Source organism: Falco biarmicus, chromosome 4 (assembly GCF_023638135.1).
Source record: "Falco biarmicus isolate bFalBia1 chromosome 4, bFalBia1.pri, whole genome shotgun sequence".
NCBI classification, from domain to species: Eukaryota; Metazoa; Chordata; class Aves; order Falconiformes; family Falconidae; genus Falco; species Falco biarmicus.
Genome location: NC_079291.1, coordinates 9,588,461 through 9,612,392, shown reverse-complemented (window position 1 = coordinate 9,612,392; position 23,932 = coordinate 9,588,461). Strand labels below are relative to the sequence as shown.

At 43.2% G+C, this 23,932-nt stretch overlaps 1 protein-coding gene across 2 annotated transcripts in view; it reads left to right on the top strand.

Annotated features, from left to right (window-relative positions):
- The first annotated feature begins 4,191 nt into the window (after window positions 1-4,191).
- Window positions 4,192-23,932, top strand: part of SLC4A7 (solute carrier family 4 member 7) — a 97,568-nt gene continuing 77,827 nt past the window's right edge. For both annotated transcript variants that reach the window (XM_056338589.1, XM_056338587.1), the window contains exon 1: window positions 4,192-4,392. In XM_056338589.1, coding sequence (XP_056194564.1) covers window positions 4,345-4,392 — 48 coding nt within the window. In that variant the 5' untranslated portion in view covers window positions 4,192-4,344. The remainder of the gene's footprint in view (window positions 4,393-23,932) is intronic.

The window sequence follows — 23,932 nt, the reverse complement described above, 5'->3', positions numbered from 1 at the left end:
GTTTCTTTCCTCACCCGTTCTCCCCACCCCCCCACCCCTTAACATCTGATACCCTTCTGATCCCCTTCTGATCCCCAAGAGGTCGGTCAGCATCTTTCTCCCCAGGCTTACTCCACTTCTTTGCCTAAAGCCAGTCTTCTCACCTACCCAGGTGCTTCTGTTGGCTGTTTCCTTCTGTACCTGTGATTGTTTGCACTAGTATTGGTGTCTCTTTGCCCTTATCCCTTTTGTTTAACTTTTGTTGACTATTACTTTGCTCTTTACCACCCTAGTGCAGTTGTAGAAACCAGTTGTTTGCATACTGTATCCCTCTCCTCCTCACACAGTAATTTAATTTCTTGAATTTCTGTTTGCTTCTGCCAGCGTCAGATGCTTTAATGAGAAAGAAGTGCAAGTCCCTTATCTTCTTTCCCCCTCATCTCCTCTCTTCCTTTTCTCTTTCCCTAGGTGTTTCCTCAGTCCGAGACTCTGTCATAGCCATGGAAATGATTTTTGCTTTCTCTGGGGAGAAAAGGCAACAAGGACTATGGAATACTGACTCCCAGCATTTTCTTCCTTCACCATTCTTAGGGCTCTTCTTAGGGACACTACTGCTGCCAAAATAATCTCATGTGATTGCCTGCACCAGGTACTCCCCACCATTAAAATTGCCAATATTTTCATTAATTATATAGTGTCATCCTGTAAGAACAGCCAATATTAACAGTCAAAAACCTTGAGAAAGAACCTACTTTGATAGAGGTAATGGCTGTTGCAGTTATTCCATCAAACACAGTCTTTTTATCCTGTTCATGAGGTCTGTGGTGACTTCTCGCCAGAGGTCATACTTGCAAGAGCAGCTGACGACTGGGGTGGATCAGATGCTGGTGTCAGGCTGGATGGAAGGTGCTCTTATCAGCCTCTAACTTCCTTCCTTTGACCCCTGTAAGTGCCTGATTGCTGGCAAGAAATTAAACAGCAGGAGAGTGAAGTGTAAAGCTGTCACTGATGGCTCTGCCTTAAGGAAACAGGCAATTTCCTGATCAGAGATCTGTTTTATCCAAAAATTTCTGCCTTTTCCATCCATGTCCAAGAAGGGGGGGTAGGGGGGTGGGGGAGGAAAGGGAGGAAAGGGAGTGGAGGAAAAGCACCATGAGGTTGCTCTTGGTGGACCAAGAGATACATTAACTTATTAAAAATACTGATGATCCGCTTCTTCAGTGCCACACAAGCCCTATCCCACCTCCTTTCGTAAGTCATCTGCTGTGTCTGTGACAGTTGCACTTACACTCATATGCACAAAGTTGGCTTGTTTCAATAATGGCTTTTGGAAAAGGTAGGTTTTGAACATTATGAAGTTCTGGTCAACTTGATCTTGCCATCACTTTCTTTTCACTAGGCAACATGGCATGGGGAAGCTAGGTTGGCCTTTTCTGCTATAGTTATACATACAGTGACCAGATGGAATGCAGTGAGCAAACAAGTTTTTCAGCTCAGCAAATGACTGGGTGTTCACCTGGAGATATTGTTTTCAGTATAGCATGCCAAAGGAAGTATGATGAATGAATGCTGGGCCCTGCTGCACCTTGGTTTGTCTATTGGGTATTCTCTGATGCCAGGGAAAAAAAGTGCTAGAGCATCTCGTCGGAGATCCCTCTTCAGAAGCTCTCTTCAGAGATCTAGAGGACAGTAGAAAAGGAACATCGTTTAATGCCAAAACCTAACTGGTATTCATGTCAGTAGGCTCCTTTTTGATGGACTAAACGGTCTTCTCACTCTGGCTGAGTTTTTAGAAACACTCTGCCTGCTGTTCCCTGAGGAACCCTACCAAATACTGTAGTTTACTGCACATTACAGGAAGTCCTTACTTTAGGTACTACCATTCTCTGGGCTGAGTCCCCACAGAATGGAGAAGTTCTGTGCTCATGAAGATGGGTTGTATTCACCCCAGTATCAAAGCAGGACCTCTGTGATCTGCCTTTCAAGACACCTTTTTAGCACTACTTACATGGGACCTAAAGTTACAATACATCCCCATTATACCCTTGCTGTCTAGTGCAAGATCATTTTCAATGGTTTATCTGAATTGAAACTCTGCCAGTACTGTTCCTGGAAGAGGAAAGGACAGAACAGGTCACAGTTATACTGCACGTGTATCAAGACACTTTATATCAAGGTTATTCTTTTTGTGGTGGTTGTGCACAGTGCTTTATTTCTGTTTATTATGTGGTCAAACTCAGCTGAGACCTGATCCAGGTCACAATCTTTGATTGAAGAGTGTGTTAAGATTGCTCCCTGTTCAATCCGTTCCACACAGCTTGCCTTTCTTATCTCCTCAGTACAACTAGGCAGGTGTAGCTTACACTAATGGTATGTTCCTCAAAGTACCGGTTATAGTGACCTGGTGCAGACCCATGCTAAGTCATTCGTATGGAAGCTTCCTCCGAGCTGTATAGGTCAGGAGTTCTGGCCTTATGGCCAGGATTGCATCTGTGCCCAGGGCCATCCAGCACCTGCTGTTCCTCCCAGGATATCTGCTTCTGTTCAGAGAAGCAGCGAGCTATTTTCATCTGTGGACTGATCTGCCTCTGCCGTGCCTTTCCTGAAAAGCACGGAGGGGACTACTGGTCACCAACCAGCTCTTCTTGCCCATGCTCAGGCAAAGGTTCAGAGCCTTTTGCTATCCTGCCGCCAGCCTCCAAAGCAAGCCGGGCCCTCAAGCTGCGCTAAGCCTCCTCCTGGTAGGCAGCAGGAGAGGCCTGGTGAGCCTCTACATTTTTGTTTTTGTCCGCGGTCCTTTTATAGTGTTCTTAGGCTGGCGGGTGTTTGCTGATGCACGCATGCCTTTCACTTGCTGCTCCTAACCCTACTGATAAGACCAGCAGCGTTCTCATCTCCATTTGAGAGGGCTTGTTCGAGACCCAGTCCAGTTCTGACCCCCTTGCCTTGATCTGCCTTGCCCGTGTTGCATCTGCGCCAGTCAGCCCGCCTTTCCTTTTACACTGCATCTCCCGGGATCCCAGCCTGATCCTCAAATCTCTGTGCCTCTCTCCAAGTGACCTGTCTGGACTTTGTCACTTTCAGAAGACAAGCTGGGCCTGGGCCTGCAGTGAAGTCACTGGTGTTTTCTTTCCGAGCACTTCCGAGCCGTTCAGGGTTCACGTGCTGTACACAACAAACATGCGTGAAGCCCAAAGCATCCCGAAAGTGGTGCAGGGGGTGGGCTGCACCGCACATGCTGTGGAGCTGCGTGGCATCTCTGCCCTGCTGGTGCACGTCAGCTGGTCGCATTTAGGGTGTTAAGAGCTTCACTGGCAACTTGGTGCAGAAGTGCTGGGCAAATAAAGGCTGCCTTCCAGTCCGGCCAGGCAGGGTTTCAGGGTGGAAAAAGGGGCCGCAGCCTGCGGCTCCCCCCCAGCCCCGGGCACGGTCAGAAGCCGCAGGGCGGTTGATGTACGGTGCTATCAAGCATAGGAGGCACGAAGGGGTGGTTCAGGCCGCGCACGTTCTGTTCTGTCCCATCAGTGCAAGGCGTTTGAGAGTTGAATGTGCCCAAGGAGGGTGTAATCTCTGCAGGGGCAGGCGAGCTGGAAGTTATCTCTACCAGGCCAGCGTGAGCAGCTGTTCCTTCCTAAAAACTTTTGACTGGAGTGAAGCTTTACCCAGGCAGCAAACGCACAACCTTGACACGCGCCCCGCCCCCCCCCCCCCCCCCCCCCGCCTTCTGAGTAAAGGATTGTTGGAATATTTATACAAGGGCAAATAATATTATTTTTGGAAATGGCTGTATTATTTTGGTTACTTTTTTCCAAAAAAAATCAGCCCGGGGCATGCACCTGGCATGGAAAATTTCGGCTTGCGCGGTAGAAGCTTGGCAGACGGCACCAGCAAGTGCCAAGGGGCGCCGCGCGCGGCCAGCGGCCGGCACCCGCCGTCACCGGCAGCGCCGCCGCGCCGCGTCCGCCGGCGCCGGGAGCGCGCAGCCCCCGCGCAGCCCCCGCGCTGCTGCCGGTCCCAGGCCCGCCACGCGCCACCGCGTGTGACCGCGCCGCCCGCCGCCCCCCGCCCCCGCCCGCGCCGCAGCGCCGCGCCGGCCCCCGGGGGGCAGCGCCGGGCGGGGCGGGGCCGGGCGGGCGCCGCGCCCCTCCCATTGGCTGGCGGCGCTGCCGGTCGCGCGTGGGGCGGGGGGAGCGGGCGCGCCGAGGCGGTCTGGGCTCGGCCCCCGGCGCGGCGGAGCAGTCGCGGCCGCCCCGTCCCGAGGGCACCAGCGCCGCCCGCCTCCGCTAGGCAGCCAGCCGCGCAGCCCCGGCCCCCGCTCGCCGCTCGTTCCGGTCCTGCGCCCGGGCCGTATCGGCGGGAGCCGCGATGGAAGAGGAGCGGGCGGGCGAGCAGATGAGACCGTTGCTCACCACGGTAACGCGGGGGTGGGGTGCGGGGTGTGTGTGGGGCGCACAAAGGGCCGCTGCGGGACAGCGCCGCCCGCGTCGTGCGCGGGGCCGTCCCGCCTCGCTTTTGTCCGGGGAAGGGGTCGCGGCGGGGGCCCTCCTCCGGCTCCGCTCCCCTCCCTTCGGCGGCGGCGGGACGCGGAAGCAGCGCCGCAGGTAGCTGCGCGCCCCGGGCTCCCAGTCCCCCCCCTCACCGCGGGGCGGGAGGGCGCAGGTGTGCCCGCGTGCCGGCCTCGTGCGCCCCCCCCCCCCAACACCGGCGCGGCGGGAGCCTTTGTTCCGCAGGCGGCCCCGGGCGCCGTGGCGGTGCGCGCTGGGCGGCTGCCCCGTCCCCCCCCCTTCCTTTGTGAGGATCCCCGCGGGGCTGGTGCCGCCGGCGGTGGGCGGCGCGGCCGCCCCTGGCCTCGCCTTTCTGCCTGTCCCCGGCCCCGCTCGCTGACGAGTTCCTGGGCGAGGGCGAAGTGCGCACACATGGCCGGCGGCGAGCTGCCCGCGGCGCCGGGGCAGGTGGCGGGTGCGGGGCCCCTGGGGGCTGCTCGTCTTTCGGGGCGGGAGGGCGGGCGGTGCTCCTGGCGGCGGGCGGACAGAACCGGGGAGCGTGGGCTCGTTCCCTTCCCGGCCGGCGGCACGGTGCGGCAGGCATGTGCTGCCTGACTTCCTGTGCTACTGAGGAATACATGTGGCTCCACAGTTGTAATTTCCCCTCCCTTCGGATGACTCAAGGTCTGGATTTTGTTAATGAGGCTCTGAGCCCTCGCTCCGATGTTCTCCTCCAAGGCCCTTACTGAAAAGGTGTCGCACGGCAACTTGTTTTCCGTGCCCGGAGAGGAGGGATGTCTGGTTTGTGACACAAAGAACGCTGTGGCGGGCGGAGAAATAACGCTGAAAACACGTGAGTTTTCATCATCTTTCTGCTACCCTCCAAGGAGAGGCTTGAGTCACATTTGATAAAATTGGCAATAGTAATGAAGCACTCGTTTCCTGTGACATCAGTGCGTTTAGTGTGTCTTTCCTTTGTTATAACGGGAGCGTTGGCAACTTAGTGGTTCAGAGGTCCGTGAACTTTGCAAATTCCTCAGATTATTACAGTCTTTGTATGTTGGCTTCAGAAATTAATGTATGTGCTCACCTTTAAATGTTTCATAGATCTGTTAGAGATCGCTTCTCCACCTTCTTGACTCGACCCCAAAAAGACATCTCCCAATTCATGTTAGTTTGTTCCAGGATAAATTTTGGTAAGGGCAGACTGTTCAATATATTTAATTTGTATTAAAACTACCTTGCTTCTCTGTAAAAGCTATCTCTTAGCTGGCAGGAGAAAACTCCCATCTATTAAAGAGATGCCACGCTGTATGAAGCAAGTTGCAAAAGCATGAGGTTAAAGTGGAAGATGCTAATGGCTACCCTCAGGTGAATCCAAATGAGAAAAGGAGTGTGGGTTTCGTGAAAGTCGGCCTGTCCTGAGCACATTTGTTGGGCTTGGGCTTGGCAGGAGTTGTTTAGGTTCTGTAGTACCAGAAATTAACTAGAGGCTTTTGGGACAGAGGCATAAGCTACTGTACCACTGCACAGTCGTTCCTGATGTAGGTGTGGTGAAGTGGTGCTCGGTGGAGTGGTCCAAGTTGGTTTCCTCACAACAGTGATGCCTGGTCAGGAGCCTGACCTTGGCGCTGAAGTGTATTCAGGAGGTAACTGCAGCTGAGACAAAACTGAAATTGTTAGAGAGAGCGCAGAGGATGGGTAGGAACTAGAAAAAAGGAATTTCTAAGGAGGACACATGAAGCAAAGGGCTTAAAAGAGAGGACATGCTGATCTTTGGGCAGTTACCTAGTATAGCAGTGTTGGATTTGCTGTGGTATTTGTATGCAAGAGAGATAATTTTATATACATGAAAACTAATCCAAAGTTAGTCCAAAATACAAGCATTTTTGACAATACAGCTCAACTTGATTTTTCTAATCCTGTGCTTCTGGTAGTACAGGCCACCTTCCTGCTGGCAGAGCTTGCTGAAACTGCTTACATGTGCATAATTTTTTCAGAAATAAATGTCTCTTTAAGATGAAAGGGCTTTGTAGAAAGTGTGAATCAAGTCTGAGAAGTTAAGTGCTGAGGTCTTAAATACAGAAACATAATCAAAGAACTCCCAAACACTTCCTTTTCTTCCTTCCTCCGGTGTCGGTAAATCAGTGTAATAAGTAAGCTCTGGTGCTTTTTGTGTGGAGGAGCATCTCTGTCAGTCAGGGCCCCCCTGGATATCTTTCATCTAAAGTATAAAATACACCCTTTAACCTTGTTTTGTATTTTAGGTCTGGTCTAAAAGAGGAGAATCATCGAGTCTTTAGGATATTGGTATTTTGAGGAGTCTGCTTGGTGGCAGTGTGTATGTGTAAGTCAGAAGGGGGAGGTGACACAAAATGCCTGCTGTGGTTATTCTGAAGATTGGCTGGACAGGGTGCTGGGCCATCTTGTCTAGACCGTGCTTTTGTCCAGAAAGATTGGACCAGATGATCCTTGAGGTCCCTTCCAACCTGGTATTCTGTGATTCTGTGGTTACAACTAGAGAGCCACCAATGATCGGAACATCTGGGACGAGTAGAGAATACAATAGGAAAAAAAATCACTGTGTAAATCCCTGGTTCTTTAATGCCGTGTGTACTATAACCTGTTCTGCCCCTCATCTTAGACAAGATGCATTATTATTGGAAACGGTTTGCTGGTTCACTGAAGGGCAACCAGATACGTATTAGTTCTTAGATGAGAAATGATTGAACAGGCCAGGACTTGCCAGCCTGTTAGAGATGATGGGACAATGATATCGTAAGGCTCTATAAAGCTTATGTGAAGAGAGCAGGTGAAGATGGAAGAGGAGGCACACAGTCAAATCAGTTAGGTGCTAGGTTCAGGGCAAACAAAAGGAGCTGGTTCTTCACTCAGTGTAAGGAATTCACAGTTACACTTGCTATATGATGTGCACGCAAGAAGCTGTTGTGGATTTAAGGGGAGGTTGGGCAAGCAGAGGAAGACGGATGCATTGAGATGAGTAAATGGATGAGCAACAGCTTGAGGAAGTCTGAGTTGAAAATAGCTGGAAGTTGTGAGTGTAAGCAGCTGTTGAATGCTTGTCTTGTTTTTGTTCTTCCTTCAACAGCTACTTAGTTAGGGTCATTCTTTTTTTTGGTTTGTTTAAATAGGAGTGGAGCGTGTTAGTATATTGCTTTCTACACAGTGCTGAGTTTGACAGTTACAGTGGTGGTATTAAAATGCTTAATACTGTGTGCCAGTGATCTTTGTTCAAACTTTTATCAGTATGGTGTTCATTACCGGATAGTTCAGTGGGTTTCTTTGCAATACCTGTAAGTAGCATTTAAAACAATGTATATTGTAGTTTTGTCTCTAGGTATTTTGCAGGTAAGATTTTTCAAAACACTTTATCTTAAAAAAAAAAAAAGTATATGGAAACTTTTCTTTAGTATTTGATACTACTTCATGTATATCATAAAATGTTCACAAGTTCATAGACCATGCAGTATGGCTGAATAATGAGTTTGTTTCTTTGTATAGTCTTTCTTTCAATGAAACAAATCTGTTTTTATTGCTAATCTGCTGTAGGTGATGATAGAAATGAAAGTGGCTCTTGTTGGAGAAGGGCATATTTCCTGGCTTTTCCTTTTGGTTTTCCTAATCAAAGCATCGAAGTAATGTGGTCTGCCATATCTAACTGAAGAGGGCATTAGTGTCCCTGTGCTTTTTCTGAAGTGGCTATGTGGTTCGCTACCTCTTCTATTTTTTAACGGCTGTGCATGCACATTATCAGGTGGGGTTTAGACTTCCCTGTTCAACAGTGGTTGTGTTTCGGTGACAGCTTTGGGCTTTCACTTCAGGCTTCATTTGAAGACTTTTTCAGGTTCAGCCCACTTCACCAACACTATCATTGCCTCAGTGGGGTCTGTCCATTCCTTTATATTGATGCATCTTTTTAATGCAACAGTGTCTGGTACTTCATAAAAAAAACCGTGAAGGCTCATAGGAGTATAGGGTAACAGATATCAGAGCCACTTGAAATAAAAAAAAATGCAGAAATTGGTGAGAAGTATCCTAACTGTTAGAATCCGGTGGCAGTTATAACTTCAACAGTTTAATAATAAAAAATACAAAGTGCTTTTTCTCTGCAAGAAAAATCTTAAATATAACTTCATTTCCATGAATGGATTGCAAGGGTGAGCCAGGTATTTGGGGGCAGCTAGACTGGAATACATGGTTGCCAAACTAAGCTTTGGCCCAGTTAATGCGTTTCAGGGTAGCTTGGTAACTTTGCCTAGCTATGTAGTACTTCTCTTAGGTGATTATTGAAACAATTCCTATTAAAATATGTTCTAAGTCTTGATTTACCTTGCTGGTACTTTGTATGTAAGAATATAAGTAGCATCAGTACGGTAAAACAAAAGTTTTACAGAATTGACTACGTAATTCACATCTTTCCACTATCTTTGATGACTTAACTGGTGTAGAAATTAAATAGTGGAAAGCATTCTTTTGTGTGAATATTGGCTTTCTTATTTGACATGTCACTATTGTGATGGTAAGTCAAATGACAGGTCTCTGAAGAATATCATGAGAATATTATGCTGGTATATATAAATATTTTTCATGTTAACTTGGTATTTGAACTGGTGTTGTCCCTTCGTGGCTGGACAGGGGTAACTGAGGGTATGTTTGTACTGCATAATTGAGGACTGTGCAGGAAACTTTCCTCCCCCACAAGTTTGTGGCATCTGGCTGAACACGTGCTCTCCACAAGTTAAAGCAGTACAGTTCTACTGACTGGTGTGGCAGTGCCCTAGCTAAATACCTCTGATAAGAGAAAATTTCACTAGCTTGACAAACTTGTAGTCTTGGATCTATGACTTTTAAGAGACAAGCTGCTTTTCTGTATTGTGCTGTTTGAGCAGGGTGCAACTTGACCTGTGCGCGCAGTGGGCTGTAAGTGATGTCTCTGACCACCTCTGGGTTAAAGTAAGTGTCTGTGCTGGCAGTCTTTTTGAGTTCTTAAAAAAAGTTACCGTGGCTGTCAAAAACTTGGTGTATCACCTAGGAACTTTCTTCAGGCTTCATTGCAGTAGTTCTGTTTGCTGTCCGAAATAAGCTGTAGGGTGTACTAAGTTGAGTAGTTGTTGCCTATTTCCACGGGATTGATATGTTTCTATAGGTGACTTGACGTGTCACCGTGATTGTTGTTGGCTTTTGAATATTGATATCCTTTACACGAGGATATCTGTTACATGAGATCTTTAGTGGCCCTGAAGTAGTACCTAGTAACTAGAACTGCTCTATAACTAGTGATTGATAAAATACAGAGTATAGCTTGAATATACAAAAACTTAGATAGAGGTCTCCAAAGAATACTGTCATGCTTTTGGTATAGTGTATTCTGGAATAATAAAGTTTAGGGACATTTCAAATTTTTTGCTAAAATTAAGATAGCTATCTAGCTAATGTTTTGAAATAGTGATATGAATAGTGGGATTCAAATGAGGTAAATAAGCAGATGGAGAAGAGCACCACAAACTTCTTCTTAACCCTCTAGGTCAGTATGTCTGAATGCAAAAAAGAGACTAGTGATTCTTCTACAGATGATCTTACAATGTTATTTAATAAGTATTAGTAAACTTACATTTGCACAACTAGCAGTAGGTGAAAATATTACATTACTTTAAAAAAAGTGCAACGTTTGAATTTAAAAAGTCAGTCCTGACACCTTTAGAAGCTTTTTTTTTGTGTTACTGAGAATATACATCAATTATGCAAGCATGCATTATTTACCTTGCCAGCATATGTCAGTGGTTATTAGAAGGGATTGTCTGTGTTTGTGCTTGGCACCCTCGAGTTCCTCGTTTCACTGGGAGCTAAATTTGCAGCAGTAGAGCGGGCATGGCATGACAAAAGAAATGTGTATTTTAACCAGTAGATGGAGCCGTTTTAGTTACATATCGTTATGCCTATTTACCTGAGGTTTTCCAAACTTTGTTTCTGAAGTGTCTTGTCGGTCATTTTGTCTTTAGAGTATGGCTCATAGTTATCTATCATTACTTTGTCTACAGAGAAGACTAAATGTTTTATTCTTCCAATAACAGTGCCAGGATTGTACAGCAGCAAGGTTATTCCATTTTCATAAATGTGCAAAAAGAGTGAATGTTTGTGCTGTATGGGAATTACAGTTATTTCTGTAAATTGTCCAGTGTCATGTGAGTAGCCATGTGCATCTTGTATTGCCTGAAGTAACGTTTCGGAATATTGATCCGCAGTGTTGTATCCGACAGTGTGGATGCTCTTGTGACTTCCACCCTGGAAAGGCTTTTAGCACAAACTGAGATTTCCCACCCGCTCTCTAGTGCTTTAAACTAAATTGACTCAAAGCTATGTAATGGAATGGTTGTCCTATTCGGGTGTACTGGCACAAGTTGTCTTTTCAGCAATGCTGGAGTGCTTCATAACCTTGAAACACCCCAGGCTTATTAATTTTAGCAAGTCCCATTTTAGTAGAAGTATTCGCAGTGCTGTACTTGTTGTATCATCTTGTATACTCCTTCAGCATGTGCTTTTCTAAAAGGTATATTTATGGTGTTTCTTAAGAGTTTGACTCTTTACCCTGTATTTGTACTTAGTAATGTACCTGATAGACCTTCCCTTTCCCCCACTCTTTCAGGTCTTTGTCACTGAAGACTGTTTTTGGTGAACACAGTATTAACTTGAAGAGTAGAACCGTATTCACATCTTCATTTTGAACTCTCTTAATCTATGGTATTTTGTGAGATATAGGTGTGTCATCTTCTTCCCCAGATACCTGCTGTGAGAGATTTTGAGATTTTTGTGACTCGGTTTTTGTTGATTTTTTTTTTTTTTTTTTTGGTCTATTTACTCAATCTCATTGGAAGTTTAAATTTTCTACAAATGTTACAGAATGAATGCTGATACTTTTCATGAGACGTAGCTGTGCTGGAAGGCATCTAGACTTGTCTTGTTGGCAGTATGGCTGAGACAGTATCCTGAAATATCAAAATATTTTTAAAATTAAAAACAGACTTGGAAGTTTTTTTAACTGAGAGAGAGTCTTCAGTAGAAGTTTCCTGACTGGGCACCTGTTGTCAAAGTGGTGTGTCAGTTTAACAGAATTTCAGGAGTCTGCTTTCAAACGAACGGGAGCTTCCTGTGAATGAGGCATGTGGGCAGAGGCTGCAGAGATGAAGGGGGAATTAGTTACAGAGCAGCATCCCCCGCCCACCCCCCCCCACTGATGTATGTTGGAATTCTGCTGATTGACCTTCTGCTCTGGCCTCTGCCACTGTTCCTTCTACGGTACAGCTGTACTACCCACGGTCTGTTAGCTGGGGGGAACTGAGGACTCGTGAAAACTTGACTTTTTTCAGTTGTCTTTTCAGTATGGGGGCATGTGTGTATTGAGTGTGTATGTGAACAGCATGTCTTGAAAAACTACACTTCCCTAAAATGTAAAGTCAAAATTCTGCTCCCCAGCCCCCATTGTTGCGCTGACTATTCCTCTAGTTTTTCCATGACTAATGTCTACTAAATATATGCTGGCTGTGTCTTGACTGGGATCTATTCTGGGATGAAGAAAAAGACAGCTAAGTGATTGTGAATACCTAGCTTATGGCAAGGATAATCAACCTTTTTCTTTCCAACCAATTATTCCTTGCTAGAAAAAGCTAAGAATTTGCTTCAACGACGAATGTCACTCCTGAAAACCATGACTGTTTCAGTAGCAGTGTGTAACCAGAAGGCTAGAGAATCTCTAATCAGGCTGTCTTGTTTGTCTGTTTCACCAAAGAACAAAAGGAGGTTTGAGCAAACCTGTGTTCATAGAGGTGTTGTAATAAAATCTCGTTTGGTGTACATCTCTGGAATGTGATTGCTTCTCATGGAAGCAATCTGTTGCCATATTAAGAGATTCAGGCTGTTGTGTTCTGAATCTCAAAAGTCATGCTAAGTGGAAGCATGTGTGTTTTCTTCCTTTTAGTCAGGGTTATGAATAAGATAGTAAATCATATTTATTACTAACTGATCAGATGTCAAGTTCACGTTTAGAAGCCCCGATTCATTAGATCTGTAAGAAAAGGATATATAGCAGATGTTAGTGTGTAACACCTTGTTGTATGCAGATCTACTTTCTGTTCCGGTTGTATAATTTGTTTTGGAGGAAAAAAATAAAAATGTGATTTCTTCCCTTCATTCTGCCCTCCACATCCATTGTTAGTTTCAACTCTGTCAGAGCTTTGGCTTATCTAACTCCACCCCTGCGTGATTAGATAATGTCTGTGTATTCCTCCAGTCCTGCTTTCACCTTCCATGTTTTGCATTTGAGCTCAGTTACAGGTTCCATTTTTTTTTTTTTTTTTTTCCATGCTGGTCCATTGTCAGGCCTGCTTGAATTCCAGCATGCAGGAATCGTCCTGCTTGTGCTTTCAGGAGTCTATCGTTGAAGATCAGGCAGGTCTCACAGGCTTTCCAGTCACCCTTCATGGTAGTCTTCCGTGAGATTCTACCAAGAAGATCCCTGAACAAGCTGGAATCTGCTTTCCTGACTTGTCATATTGTAACTGTATGCACTGGGTCTTGCACTGTACACTGTACTGTTTGTCTTTCTCGCCTTTCTCAGGACCTTAAGCTCCACAATTTCATGGTTGCTTAGGGCAAGGCTGCTCTTGACTTCCACGTTTCTGGTACTGCCATGTTTGTGAGCAACGGGTCCAGCAGACCATCTTCACTAGTCATTGATCACTTGCACCAAGAATGATTTTTAACACACTCAAGAAATACCCTGGAGTGCTTGTGCTTGGCCACACACTTCCAGCATACCCCAGTGTGTACCTGCAATTGTGACACTTCCACCAGCTTTTGAATGAAGGCATCTTCTACTTCCCCTCCTTCAAAAGGAGGTCTGTAGCAGGCACCTAGCATAGCATCACCCATGTTGGACTGTTCTCTGATCCTTACAAATAAGGTCTTTGACTGTCTTGTCACTTGTTCAGAGCCAAGGAGTGTTTGTTGTAGCCAGCCCTTTGCATAGATTGAACCCCATGTTCCCCGACTTTACATTCTGGCTTTTCTCAAGTGCTTGTATCCATCCGTTGCAGTACTCCAGCCGTGAGCCACCCCGCTGTCACTAATTCCTGGAGGTTATAGCTCTGCAATGGTGCACGGACCAAGTCCTCCTGTTACTTCCCATGCCGTGTGTGCCAGCGTGGAAGCACGTGGGACAGGGTGCCCCAGGTGTGCCTCTTTCACAAGGGAAGCGCAAGAGCCTTTTGCCATGTGTTCCCTGTGACTTTGCTTCTCTGAAGTGTGACAGCCTTTCTCCACTGTGCCCAGTTTAAAGTCTTATTCACAAGCTTAATGCACTTTGTGGCAAAGATACTCCTGCCACGCTTTGTCCGATGGACCCTTGTTCCTGAAAGAGGTTCCTGTGGTCTTAGCGGTAAAAGCACTGCCAGTAACCACGTATTGACCCTCTGCATGTATCTGCTCTGCCCTGAGCCTTTTGATTCTCACTGGAGAGACTGAGAAAGGCCACCTGGGCCTCTTCACCCTTGCCCTCGGTGCTCAGTAGCCACTTTTGATTTGCTCAGTGATAGCTTTTTGGAAGTGTCACTGGTGCTCATACAGATAAGCAGGAAAGTTTGAGGGCTAGATGAGCCTCGGCCTTTCCAAAATGTTACTCGGCGAGCAGCAGACCTTCTAGGACCTCATCCTTATCTCCCTTCTTGTGCAGTGTGTTCATCCCCTCTTGCAGCTCTCTCACCTGGCCACTCGCACCTCAGAGATAGCATACTACTCTATCAACAGCACCAGGGAGGAGCAGCAGATGCTCCCTGCAGCCCAGCACCTGGATGGTGACATCTTCCCTGTGCAGTTCTTGGAGCTGGGATCTGATGTGTGATGAGGGACAGCTGGTGCAGCTGGTGGTGGAGACTTCACCCTGTAACATGTCGCACAACCTTGGATGGTGTTTCAGGGCTCTTTGTAGCTTTGTCCTGTAAACTGCTGTCACATCTGTTGGCTGGCTCGCATGGCTGAGCCCTGGGAGGAGTTGTGCCCATGTTCATGTTCAACTATTAAACTTTACCATTTAGTTCTGTTCACCATATAGATTTAAAGCACATGTGCTTACATGAATGTTTTGTTCTGCTTGCAATTGGCTTCTGATAGACACATCATGTCAATATTATGTTAAACAACTCCATTATTGTAAGCTTGCTTGTAGTGACTGCTATTTGTGTAAGGCAGCTATTAATTAATAATAATCATTAATGGTTTTAGTTGGTGGGTGCCATTGTGTTGGCTGATGATGTTGTGTAACTTCTTGGCTTCTCAGCTTGGAGGGACCAAACAACAGATTTTCATGTTCATGTTTTGCCAGGTCATGTGCCCTGTAGTAATAGACATCTCTTTCCCTTACCTTGAAATACTTAATGAGGTATTTATTAAATGCTGTTATGTAAAGAGGGGACAGTTCTGCCATACTGGAGATGCTTCAATTGAAAAGACTAAATTTTCTCTGTGGTATCTGTGAACATAATTTGTTGCAGGTGAAAACACTGCAGCTTTGGTCTGTGTGCTAGGAATTACTTTCTTCACCTCTGTCTCTTTTATAGAGGGATTTGAACTGAATGATGCTACCGGTGCATACTAGTGCTAGCTAAAACTGGAGTATCTTCTTTTCCAGTTGCTCCCCAGAAAGAACACTTAAAAGAAGGAATCCTTCTCTGGGTTCTCTGATTTAATTTGTTGAAGTCAAAGGACTGACTGCAAGCTCTTTAATAAGCATTCTAAACAATAAGGTAGGATTATTTAGATTACTGCTGGATTTATTGCTTCTTTCTATTTGAAAGAAAAGCTATTGGGAAGATCATGTTTAAACAACCGCTCGTTTTAGGCTAGTGATTTTTTGCATTTTTTTTTTTTCCTTTGGCTTGTACAGTACTGTTGTGGAGATACACTATTATGTAAGCTCATGCATTTCTTTTACATGTCGAGCGTATTTCCAGACAGGCTTTGTGTATGAAAAAGGAAATGAGATGCTTCTTGGTGAATAGCCACAGTTGGTGTTACTGTTGGTGGTAAATTCATTTTGTTTGTCAAATGACTACACCCTACCAGCCATGTATTTTAAAACTGTTTATATAAAAACAAACAGATAGCATCTGATTATTACTACTATTATTATTATTATTATGACTCATTTAAGGAAGTGATAAAACTTAGGAGTAGCAGAGATCCTTTCCTTTTTTAGCTTGATTTTTTTATTAGCATTGCTGTGCTTGCCTGCCATTGAGAGATATCAAAAAGGAAATAAAGGAGCCAGATACTCTTGTAGTTAATATTTGGTTGAATTGCAGATAGTTAGGTAATGATAGGTTGGAGACATATGTTTCAGGTTATAAATTAAGGGTATCGAACCAGTTATTGGACAGTTTTAATTTTAGATTCTAAATACAGGCAAGTTCATTAAACATTTTCTGACTGATTTTTGTGGAAATTCTGGAATTTTTAAAACTGCTGATGTATGCCAATTAAAAAAGGAAGAACATCAACCAGTTTTTGGTGCTGTGTGGTTTGTTTGTTTGTTTGGTTGTTTTTTTTTTTTTTTTTTTTTTTTTTTTTGTGGTGGTGGTGGGTGTCCTGGTTTTGGCATTAGTGTTGCCACCCATTACCTGCCTTGATTCTGCTGATGCTGTATAAAATGCTTGCAGTGGTTTTGTAACCAGAGCTTGTTTTCAGTATATTTTGTATTGTACTTTGCTTACTTTTACTGAAATAGGTAACTGTACGTGATTCTGTGTATGGTAAGTATAAATATGCTTGGGTCTTGTTTTATGCCCAGATGCTCTAGGTAGAGCTTCAGCTGAGAAAGGTTAGTTTATTGAGAAGTTGAGAGTATTTTTCCTTAAAGTCAGTATTTTGAAAATAAACGTTCATTCACAGTAAAACTATAGATTCAAGTATTCGGAACAGGGGACCTGAAAAAGATTAAATGCCTGATCCCCAAGAATGAGAACAAATTAATTAGGGGTAGGATAATATCTTAATTTTTTTTTAATGGAACAGCTGTTCACCAGGTGCTTTTGTTTGACATTATTAATAAACTTTGCCAAAACATGGTTTGACATGATTAAATGTACTTAAATTATGGTCCATTTATAGACATAAATTACAACTGTTTATAACTTCTGTACAGTGCAAGTGTGCTTCATAGGTAGCCTGTTGGCTTATGGTTAAGGAAGAAGATGGTCATGTTCTATTGAGTGAAGACAAACAGTGTTAGTCTGAGGCTTGTAACTCTTGGGCGTGAGTCAGTTGTCTTTGCTATAAAAAAGTGGAAATGAAGGGCAAAATATAAATAGGGAACTGAAGAAATTTGATACGCTCAAGGCCAAAGAATATACCAGCTACTTACGTTTCGTGCTTTGAATGGACAGAACCTTTTGGAAAAACAGGCAAACGAGAAAGTTCAGTGTGCTTTTCTCATCAGTGATGGGGCTGAAGTACTGTAACCCATTCAATTATATGGGATTTTAGCTAATCCTAATAAAGCAAATAACTTGGAATATGCTGCTTTGTTAAATAAAGTGACTAATTTCTCTCTGTCATGTTCAGTGGTTTGTTGCATGACTGGATATTTACTGTGTTTGCATTTATGGTAGCCCAGGCTAGTGTCTGACAGTGATAAACTTCCGGATCCTGAAGGCAATGTAAAGGTGAGAATTTGCATGTTAAAACAGTAGGTCTCAAACCAGAGACCTGTATTTTTCTGGATGATATGCTTCAGTGTGTACAACGGGTGTGCAGTTACCTGCCACTCCATATATATCAGCTCTGTAGCCCTGTTTCTTTGGGGAAGGGGCGGAGGAGTAGGTCTACACTTCAAAAGCTAAATTGTGGATTAATGAATTCACAAACAATTAACTTCAGCTTCTTGACAAAAGGCTTATTTTTCTTCGGCTATCCTTGGAAGAAATCTGTAGGGCTTGATGACCACTGGTCAAGCAACTTGAGTTTCAAGCAGCTAAAGCTGTAGTCTGTAGTCTGTTGCCATAAGAGGTTGCTGCAGAATGCTTTGAGTTGAAATTACCACTGGTGTGTATTTTGAGTAAAGTCACAAGTGTCCACTTCCAGGTACTAGGAGTCATAGCCCCGAGGTGAACTTGGTGGCAGCGAAGGCACCAGGGAACCAGGAAAATATGTAACTGCTTTCAGAAACAGCTTCTAGAGAATGGTGGCAGTACCTCCAGAGGCTTAAGTTTGTTTTAGAGGCTGCAGAGGTGGCAAGAGCTGGGGAGAAGCCCAGACAATGGCAGTATGGGTGTCAGGGCTGAGAATGGTGCTGTGGAAGCTGTTACGAGCCCAAGGAGGCTGTGGCTGGTCAAGGCAATGAAGCTAACTTCTTGTGGAAGCGACAGGAAGGATATCTGTGTTTATATGCATGCTTGTATGTATGCATTTCTGGAAATGCAAGTGTACAACATGCATGAGTTTCTACTTCAGAGTAAAGAGTACATACCTCCAAGATAGCATGTTGGCTTCTGTGTTGTGACTTGCATCACTGCTGTTTCTTGTCAAGCTCAGAGGATCAGTTTAAAGTTTGTGGTAATACATCACCAAGACTAAACAGTTTAATATATGATGGCCATGTTATATGGAGAACCAGGTTCTTGCTTCAGTTGCCTCATGGTATAAAACAGATCTTGGATAAAGACAGAAGAAAATTTCCCTTCCTGCCCTGAGGGTTAGTAAAAAAAAAAAGGTAAATCCAAATGCCGTGAATGGATACAATGTGCCGTACTACTTAGTGGGATCTGAATGGCTCTTTATTGGTGAATGGATTGTTCATGTGTATGTGTTTAAGATGTACTAAATTTGACGGGAAGAAGATATCTGTTGTTATAGAAAAGTAAGGAAGGGACATGATCTTAGTTTTGAGAACTGGTCTCCTATAGAGCTGTATATCAAAATAATTTTGTGTTGTGCAACAGATCATTGATAAACATGTTTCAGGTCCACTAGTGTTAGTAAGGTATGGGATGGAAGAGAATTGTCTGGGAGCTGCTTTCAACTTAGTATTGCTTACATAGGAATCATTAAGATAAGGTAATGACCAAGAAAGTGGCTTGTTAGGAAGAGTGATACGGGGCGAAGAGGAGCTTGATGGTGTCCTTCTATAGGCTCTGTGGCCAAGGTTAATTCTCAGAACTCCATGGGAAATTAATGTGCAAGCAACAGAGGTGAATTTTGGGTATGTCTTGACAAGACTGCTGTTTTCCCCTTTCCCCTTTTATTCTGGTTTTCAACTTTATCATAAAGTATCCAGTGGGTTTTTTTGTTAGAAGGAGTTTTGCCTGACTTTTATCCTTAACCTCATCTGCTTACAGGTAGCCTCAAAGGAACTGGATTGTCACAGAATGCCCTGTTCTGTGTGAGCAGTGAGTCTATAGTCTGTGATGTGGAAGGATTCCCATGGGATGTTTCCTATAAAAAACCCCAGTTTTGTGACTCTGAAAAGTTGGTGTGTTTTCTCCACACGCTGCAGCACTGGGTGGAAGTTTACCTTGGTGGCTGTAGAAAACTGTCCCTCTGTTAAAGTGAGAAAGAGAGCATTTGCAACACTACAATACTTCTGTGTTTCATATACTGCTTTGTATATCATATATAACTAAACACTGAATTCCTGTGAGTAGTATACTGTCACCTTTCCTGTTACTGTAAGTGTCTTTCAACTTTGGCACAAATTGCTAAGCTTGAAGTGAAGTGTGTTCCTGCTTCCTTTTGGTGAATGTAATTTTAAAGCATGGCTTCTTTTCAATAACTAGACAGAGACCTACAGCAGCTTTTCGGTGTATTAATTCTAGGCAGGTAGTAATGAAAACTGAATGGTAAATGATGTCCTGGATGTGGCTGTAATTTTTTTGAAGTTTGGTTCTCCCTGCCTTACGATTTGTATTACTGAAGAAAGTGCTGCTAAAGCCCTTAGGTCCCAAGAAAGCAGCTCTGTTAAAAGCACCAGGAACTGAAGAATTTATGAAAGTAATCCTGTTTTTCCTTTGGTATACACAGTGATCATGCTTTGAGACAGTCATCAGCATTGATGTCCTTTTTTTTTTTTCTTTCCTTTTTTTTTCTCATCACCAATGTGGACAGACATTTCAAAAGAGGTTACATGCTTTATATTCTGATAGGTCAATAATCCTGTATCAATCCAAGTCATAGAAGATCCCAACTCTAAAACTGTCCCTTTGAAGTGAAACAAAAAGAATTCTGAATGAGCTGCTCACGTAGTGTTAAAGGTACAAAGCTCTTGGTGGGGTTGATAATGGAACTCTTTGTAGATGAGAAAGCTGGTCTTCAGGTGTCCTCAGCTGATTGTGTAAGTTAATGTGTTAAACTCACTTCCAGCAAGTAGTTTGACAGAAGTATCAATGGGAGTAATGGTTGATACCAAAGTTAATCAGAGACTAGATGCTGTGAAACAGCCAGAATTACTTACTTTGAATGCTTGGATGTGGTCCTGTCGGGGTTTTCTAAGAGCCCACTTGAGCAGCAACCAAGTTGTCTTCTCAGCATAGCAGTGCCACCCAGCATACAGCTGCAGCACAGCAGAGAAGGCTAGGACTGAGCACGGGGCAATCTGTCTTTCCTTGCAGCTGAGGGAGGCTTCTGGTTTTAAATACTGCTTTTTTTGTTTGTTTGTTTTGAGTCTCTGTGACTGTAATAGAGCGCACCTGCAATTCAAGGTCTGCTCGTGATCTGTTTGTGAAGAAGTATAGTGTGGGAGAGTTTCATGTTCATGGCTTCCAAGGCCATGTGTCAGCATTATCCTGTTACGAATGCTAGTTCCTTCAGTGGCTTCCTCATTTAGAATAGATAGAATTTTCCTCTGTAGTTTCATAAATTTACAATAAAAGCAACTTAAGCAGAGTTTTTTTTTTCTTGTGTCTTTATTGCTTTTTGCTCATCAAATCTTGAAGAGGATAGTGTTTGAATAATTGTATTTGAGTTGATGCTTCAAATTAATCTAGAATGTTAAAGATGTTCCACTTCAGCAGAGTAAGCACTGAAGTGCCTTCATTATAATTGGTGGAAACAATAGAATCATTTAAGTTGGAAAAGACCTTTAAAATCGAGTCCAGCTGTAAATGTTTGTGCTTTTTATTAATATGTATTATTTCACAGTTACATCGATAACACTAGTAAAAAAGACAAGTTAGTTTGCAGTACCTAGAAAATAAATAATAGTTGTCTGAAAGTTGTGTGGGTTTTTTTTTTTAAGAAAACTTAGCTATGGAATATAGCATTGCTTTAAAGTGTCAATAAGTACACAGAGCTATTAAAATAAGAAAATTATTATTTAAAGAAGGGGTGAGTTTCAGGAAACCATTGGTGAACTCTCTTCTACCACCCCCTTCCTCCATCCTTCTTATAAACGGTTAGGCTGTGAATGCTGCTAATAATGTCTTTCAAACCTGCATGCATGTTTGTCTCCTAATGCTACTCTAACTCTTTTAGAGCTTTTAGAAATGTGGGGTTATCTTGCAAATTCAAATTAAGACCCAGAGTAGAAGTGAAGCCTGCTGACACAGTGGTTCCCAAAGTCTGAACTGTGGTATAGTTCCTCTGTTGTGCAATGTGTTTGTGATGATACTGCCTAGGAAAGCAAGTAGGTTTATGAATGTAAGTTGCTAATAACCATTATGTGTTACCAAAAATCCAGTTACGTGATGAAATTAGTCAAAAATAGAAACAAGCTTCAAATACATAGAATAAACTTCTATACAGGCTTTCATTATTTCGTTTCCTAAACAGTAAGTGTAAATACGCATTGCAGTCTGTTAAAGTAAAAGCAATTGAAAGACAACTTTAACAGATTGGTATTTGAGTATGCAGCTTGATAATTTTCTTCAATTAAAAAGTCTGGAAGGACCATAAAAGTGGAGAGCATGGCGATTGTGCTTTGTACTCCTATATAATAGCTTTCCTTCTGAGGTTATCAGATTTTCATGGTTTTTCCCAATTACATGGTCTGTACGGCTAAATTTCAAGTATTTAAACCTTACGACCTCAGTGGTCTGAATGAAGTAATCTTCCTTCATATATCTAAATAACATGGCTGTGAGTGAAAATTTGGAGTTAATATTGGCGACAGCATATACAACTGGTTTTTGAAGTGGACTGCTCTCAGATTCCACCTAGTGTCTGGTGTGAATGTTGTGATTCTGAACTGAACTACAGTTCAGCCTTTTCAACGGAAGAGCTTCCTTCTGGCACAGTCGTTCTGTCCCAGTGAGAAAATGGTGCCTTACCCATTCTTTCAACCTCTGTCAATGCACAGCGACCTCAGACAACATGAACAGCTTTTAGTAGACAGTTGACCTGATTATTAATACTTCAAAATATCCATTTGTCTCATTAGACTTGAATGATTTTGCTTTATATACTTTTTTTAAAGTAACGCTTCTTTTGATAATCAACAATGAAAACTGATACAGATTTTAAAGACTGTTAAACTGGAAACCTCAGTTTTTGAGGAAGTCTGTAAAAGGTTATTAAAATCATGTAAAAAACTCTTGCTTCTATTTAAGTTAATTACATCTTGGTCAAAAGCTCTGAAATTGTTGTTAAGATAACTAAAAGCCTGACATCATGTTGCCCCAAATATCAGACTTTATTCAGACTTCAATAAAAGGGTACCATTGTCTACTGAAAGAGTGCCTTATCACCATTCAGATACGATCTCACCTGATTAAGGTTAGGGTGCACTATAAGCCAGTTTGATTCACTTTCTTCTTTACATAGGAGATTTGATTTGTACAGCATGCTGTTTGGTGACACTTTTCCAGCCTGGTTCACAGGCAGTTCCCCCCGCCCCCCCCCCCCCCGTAAAGTCAGTCCTGTGAAGAAATGTGAGAATAATAGCAAATAATTTGGTGGATAGGTTAATTTATTTGTGTGTGCCTTGACTTCAGCGAAATAATGCTGGAAAAAAGGAATGGATACGCATATGGTCTAGGCAAATGAAAACTTAATCATTGGAAACATGGGAAGTTGCCTAAAAGACAAGTATATACAAATTTTTCCTATTTGAATGTTTCTTTACACATCTCTTTTGGCTGTAGGTGGGAAGGTTTCAGTATTACTGCTCTTAACTGTTGTTTTCCAGATATCCCTTATTTTTCAGATTCTCTCCTGTATCAGTTTGAGGTGGAAAACAGTGTTTTGGAATCATGGAATGATGAAAGCTTGGTTTGGTTGCTAAAAGCTGCCTAGTGAAGATGTTTTTCCTCCCAGAAAATCAATTTTGGCTGATTTCCCTCTTGGAAAAAAACAGTTAAGCATTAATACAACTTGAAATGTTTATGTAATTAGGATATCTGATTGCAGAAATTTGTTTGATATAGTAACACATCCCCAGGGCTGTAAGCTGTAGTTGCTTCTGTTTTATATGTTACAGTAGAAGCAAGTGTTGGATTCTGTGTAAATGTCTTCTCTACAGATTTGATAGTATCAGAAAGACATTCTGGAGACTTGCCTTCTACATCAGTACAATCATCATGCAGGGTTTTTTTTTCTTTTTCCTTCTTTCTCTGTTTTCCCTTATCTGATATTTGTAGAAAATTCGTTTGGCTGCCAGATGCAGTTGGCATTGTCTAGATAGTCTTACATTTTTTTAGCATTTAAAAATTCTGTAGTAGCTGTGAAATGCAGAATTACAAATCTTAAGATAAAGTTCTTGTAGCCTTGGGGTATAGCATATTTGATTTATATTGCTGGAAGATCTTTTGCTTAGGTCTCCAGTCTGGATGATGTATTTTATGTGTTTGGTTTACTGTGTATTTGACTTGGTATTGTGTCTCTTAATGGGATCAATTATGTTCCTAAAGACATCTTAAAGCTGTTGAATCTCTGTCAAGTTCAGGCAGAGAATGCTGGAGGAGAGTTTGTATGTAGGGGCATGACTTGATATATTGAAGCCAGCTTTAGAGTTCCTAGGGCTGGTCACAGTTGCCATGGTTGCATCTTAAGGAGCATGAATCTGATATAACCTTACTCTCCAAGTTCACATTTGCCTTGCAAGAAAATCCTGGCAGTAGAATTTTTATGGGTAGACTTTTACGTAGTGCTAGATAATTGTCTGTCTTCCAGAAGTCAATGTGAAAGCCAAAAGCCTATCTGAATTCCTTGTGCATGCTCTAATTTCACTTGAAATCAGTCTTCCCTTCAGCTTGTATTTGTGCTGCTGCGTGGCAGTGTGCAAATCAAGCTGTGTGGAACTGTGGTCTAACTGCACTGTATTAGGAATACGGATAACTTCTGGTGCTTATTCCAAAATGATTAAAAATGCCTCTATATTGTTTGGGTAACCTTTTCAGAGAGCTCCCTTTCTAGTAGTTGTTGGCTGGTTAGAACTCCCGTGCAAACTCAAACGTTGGTGCTCTTTAAAGTAG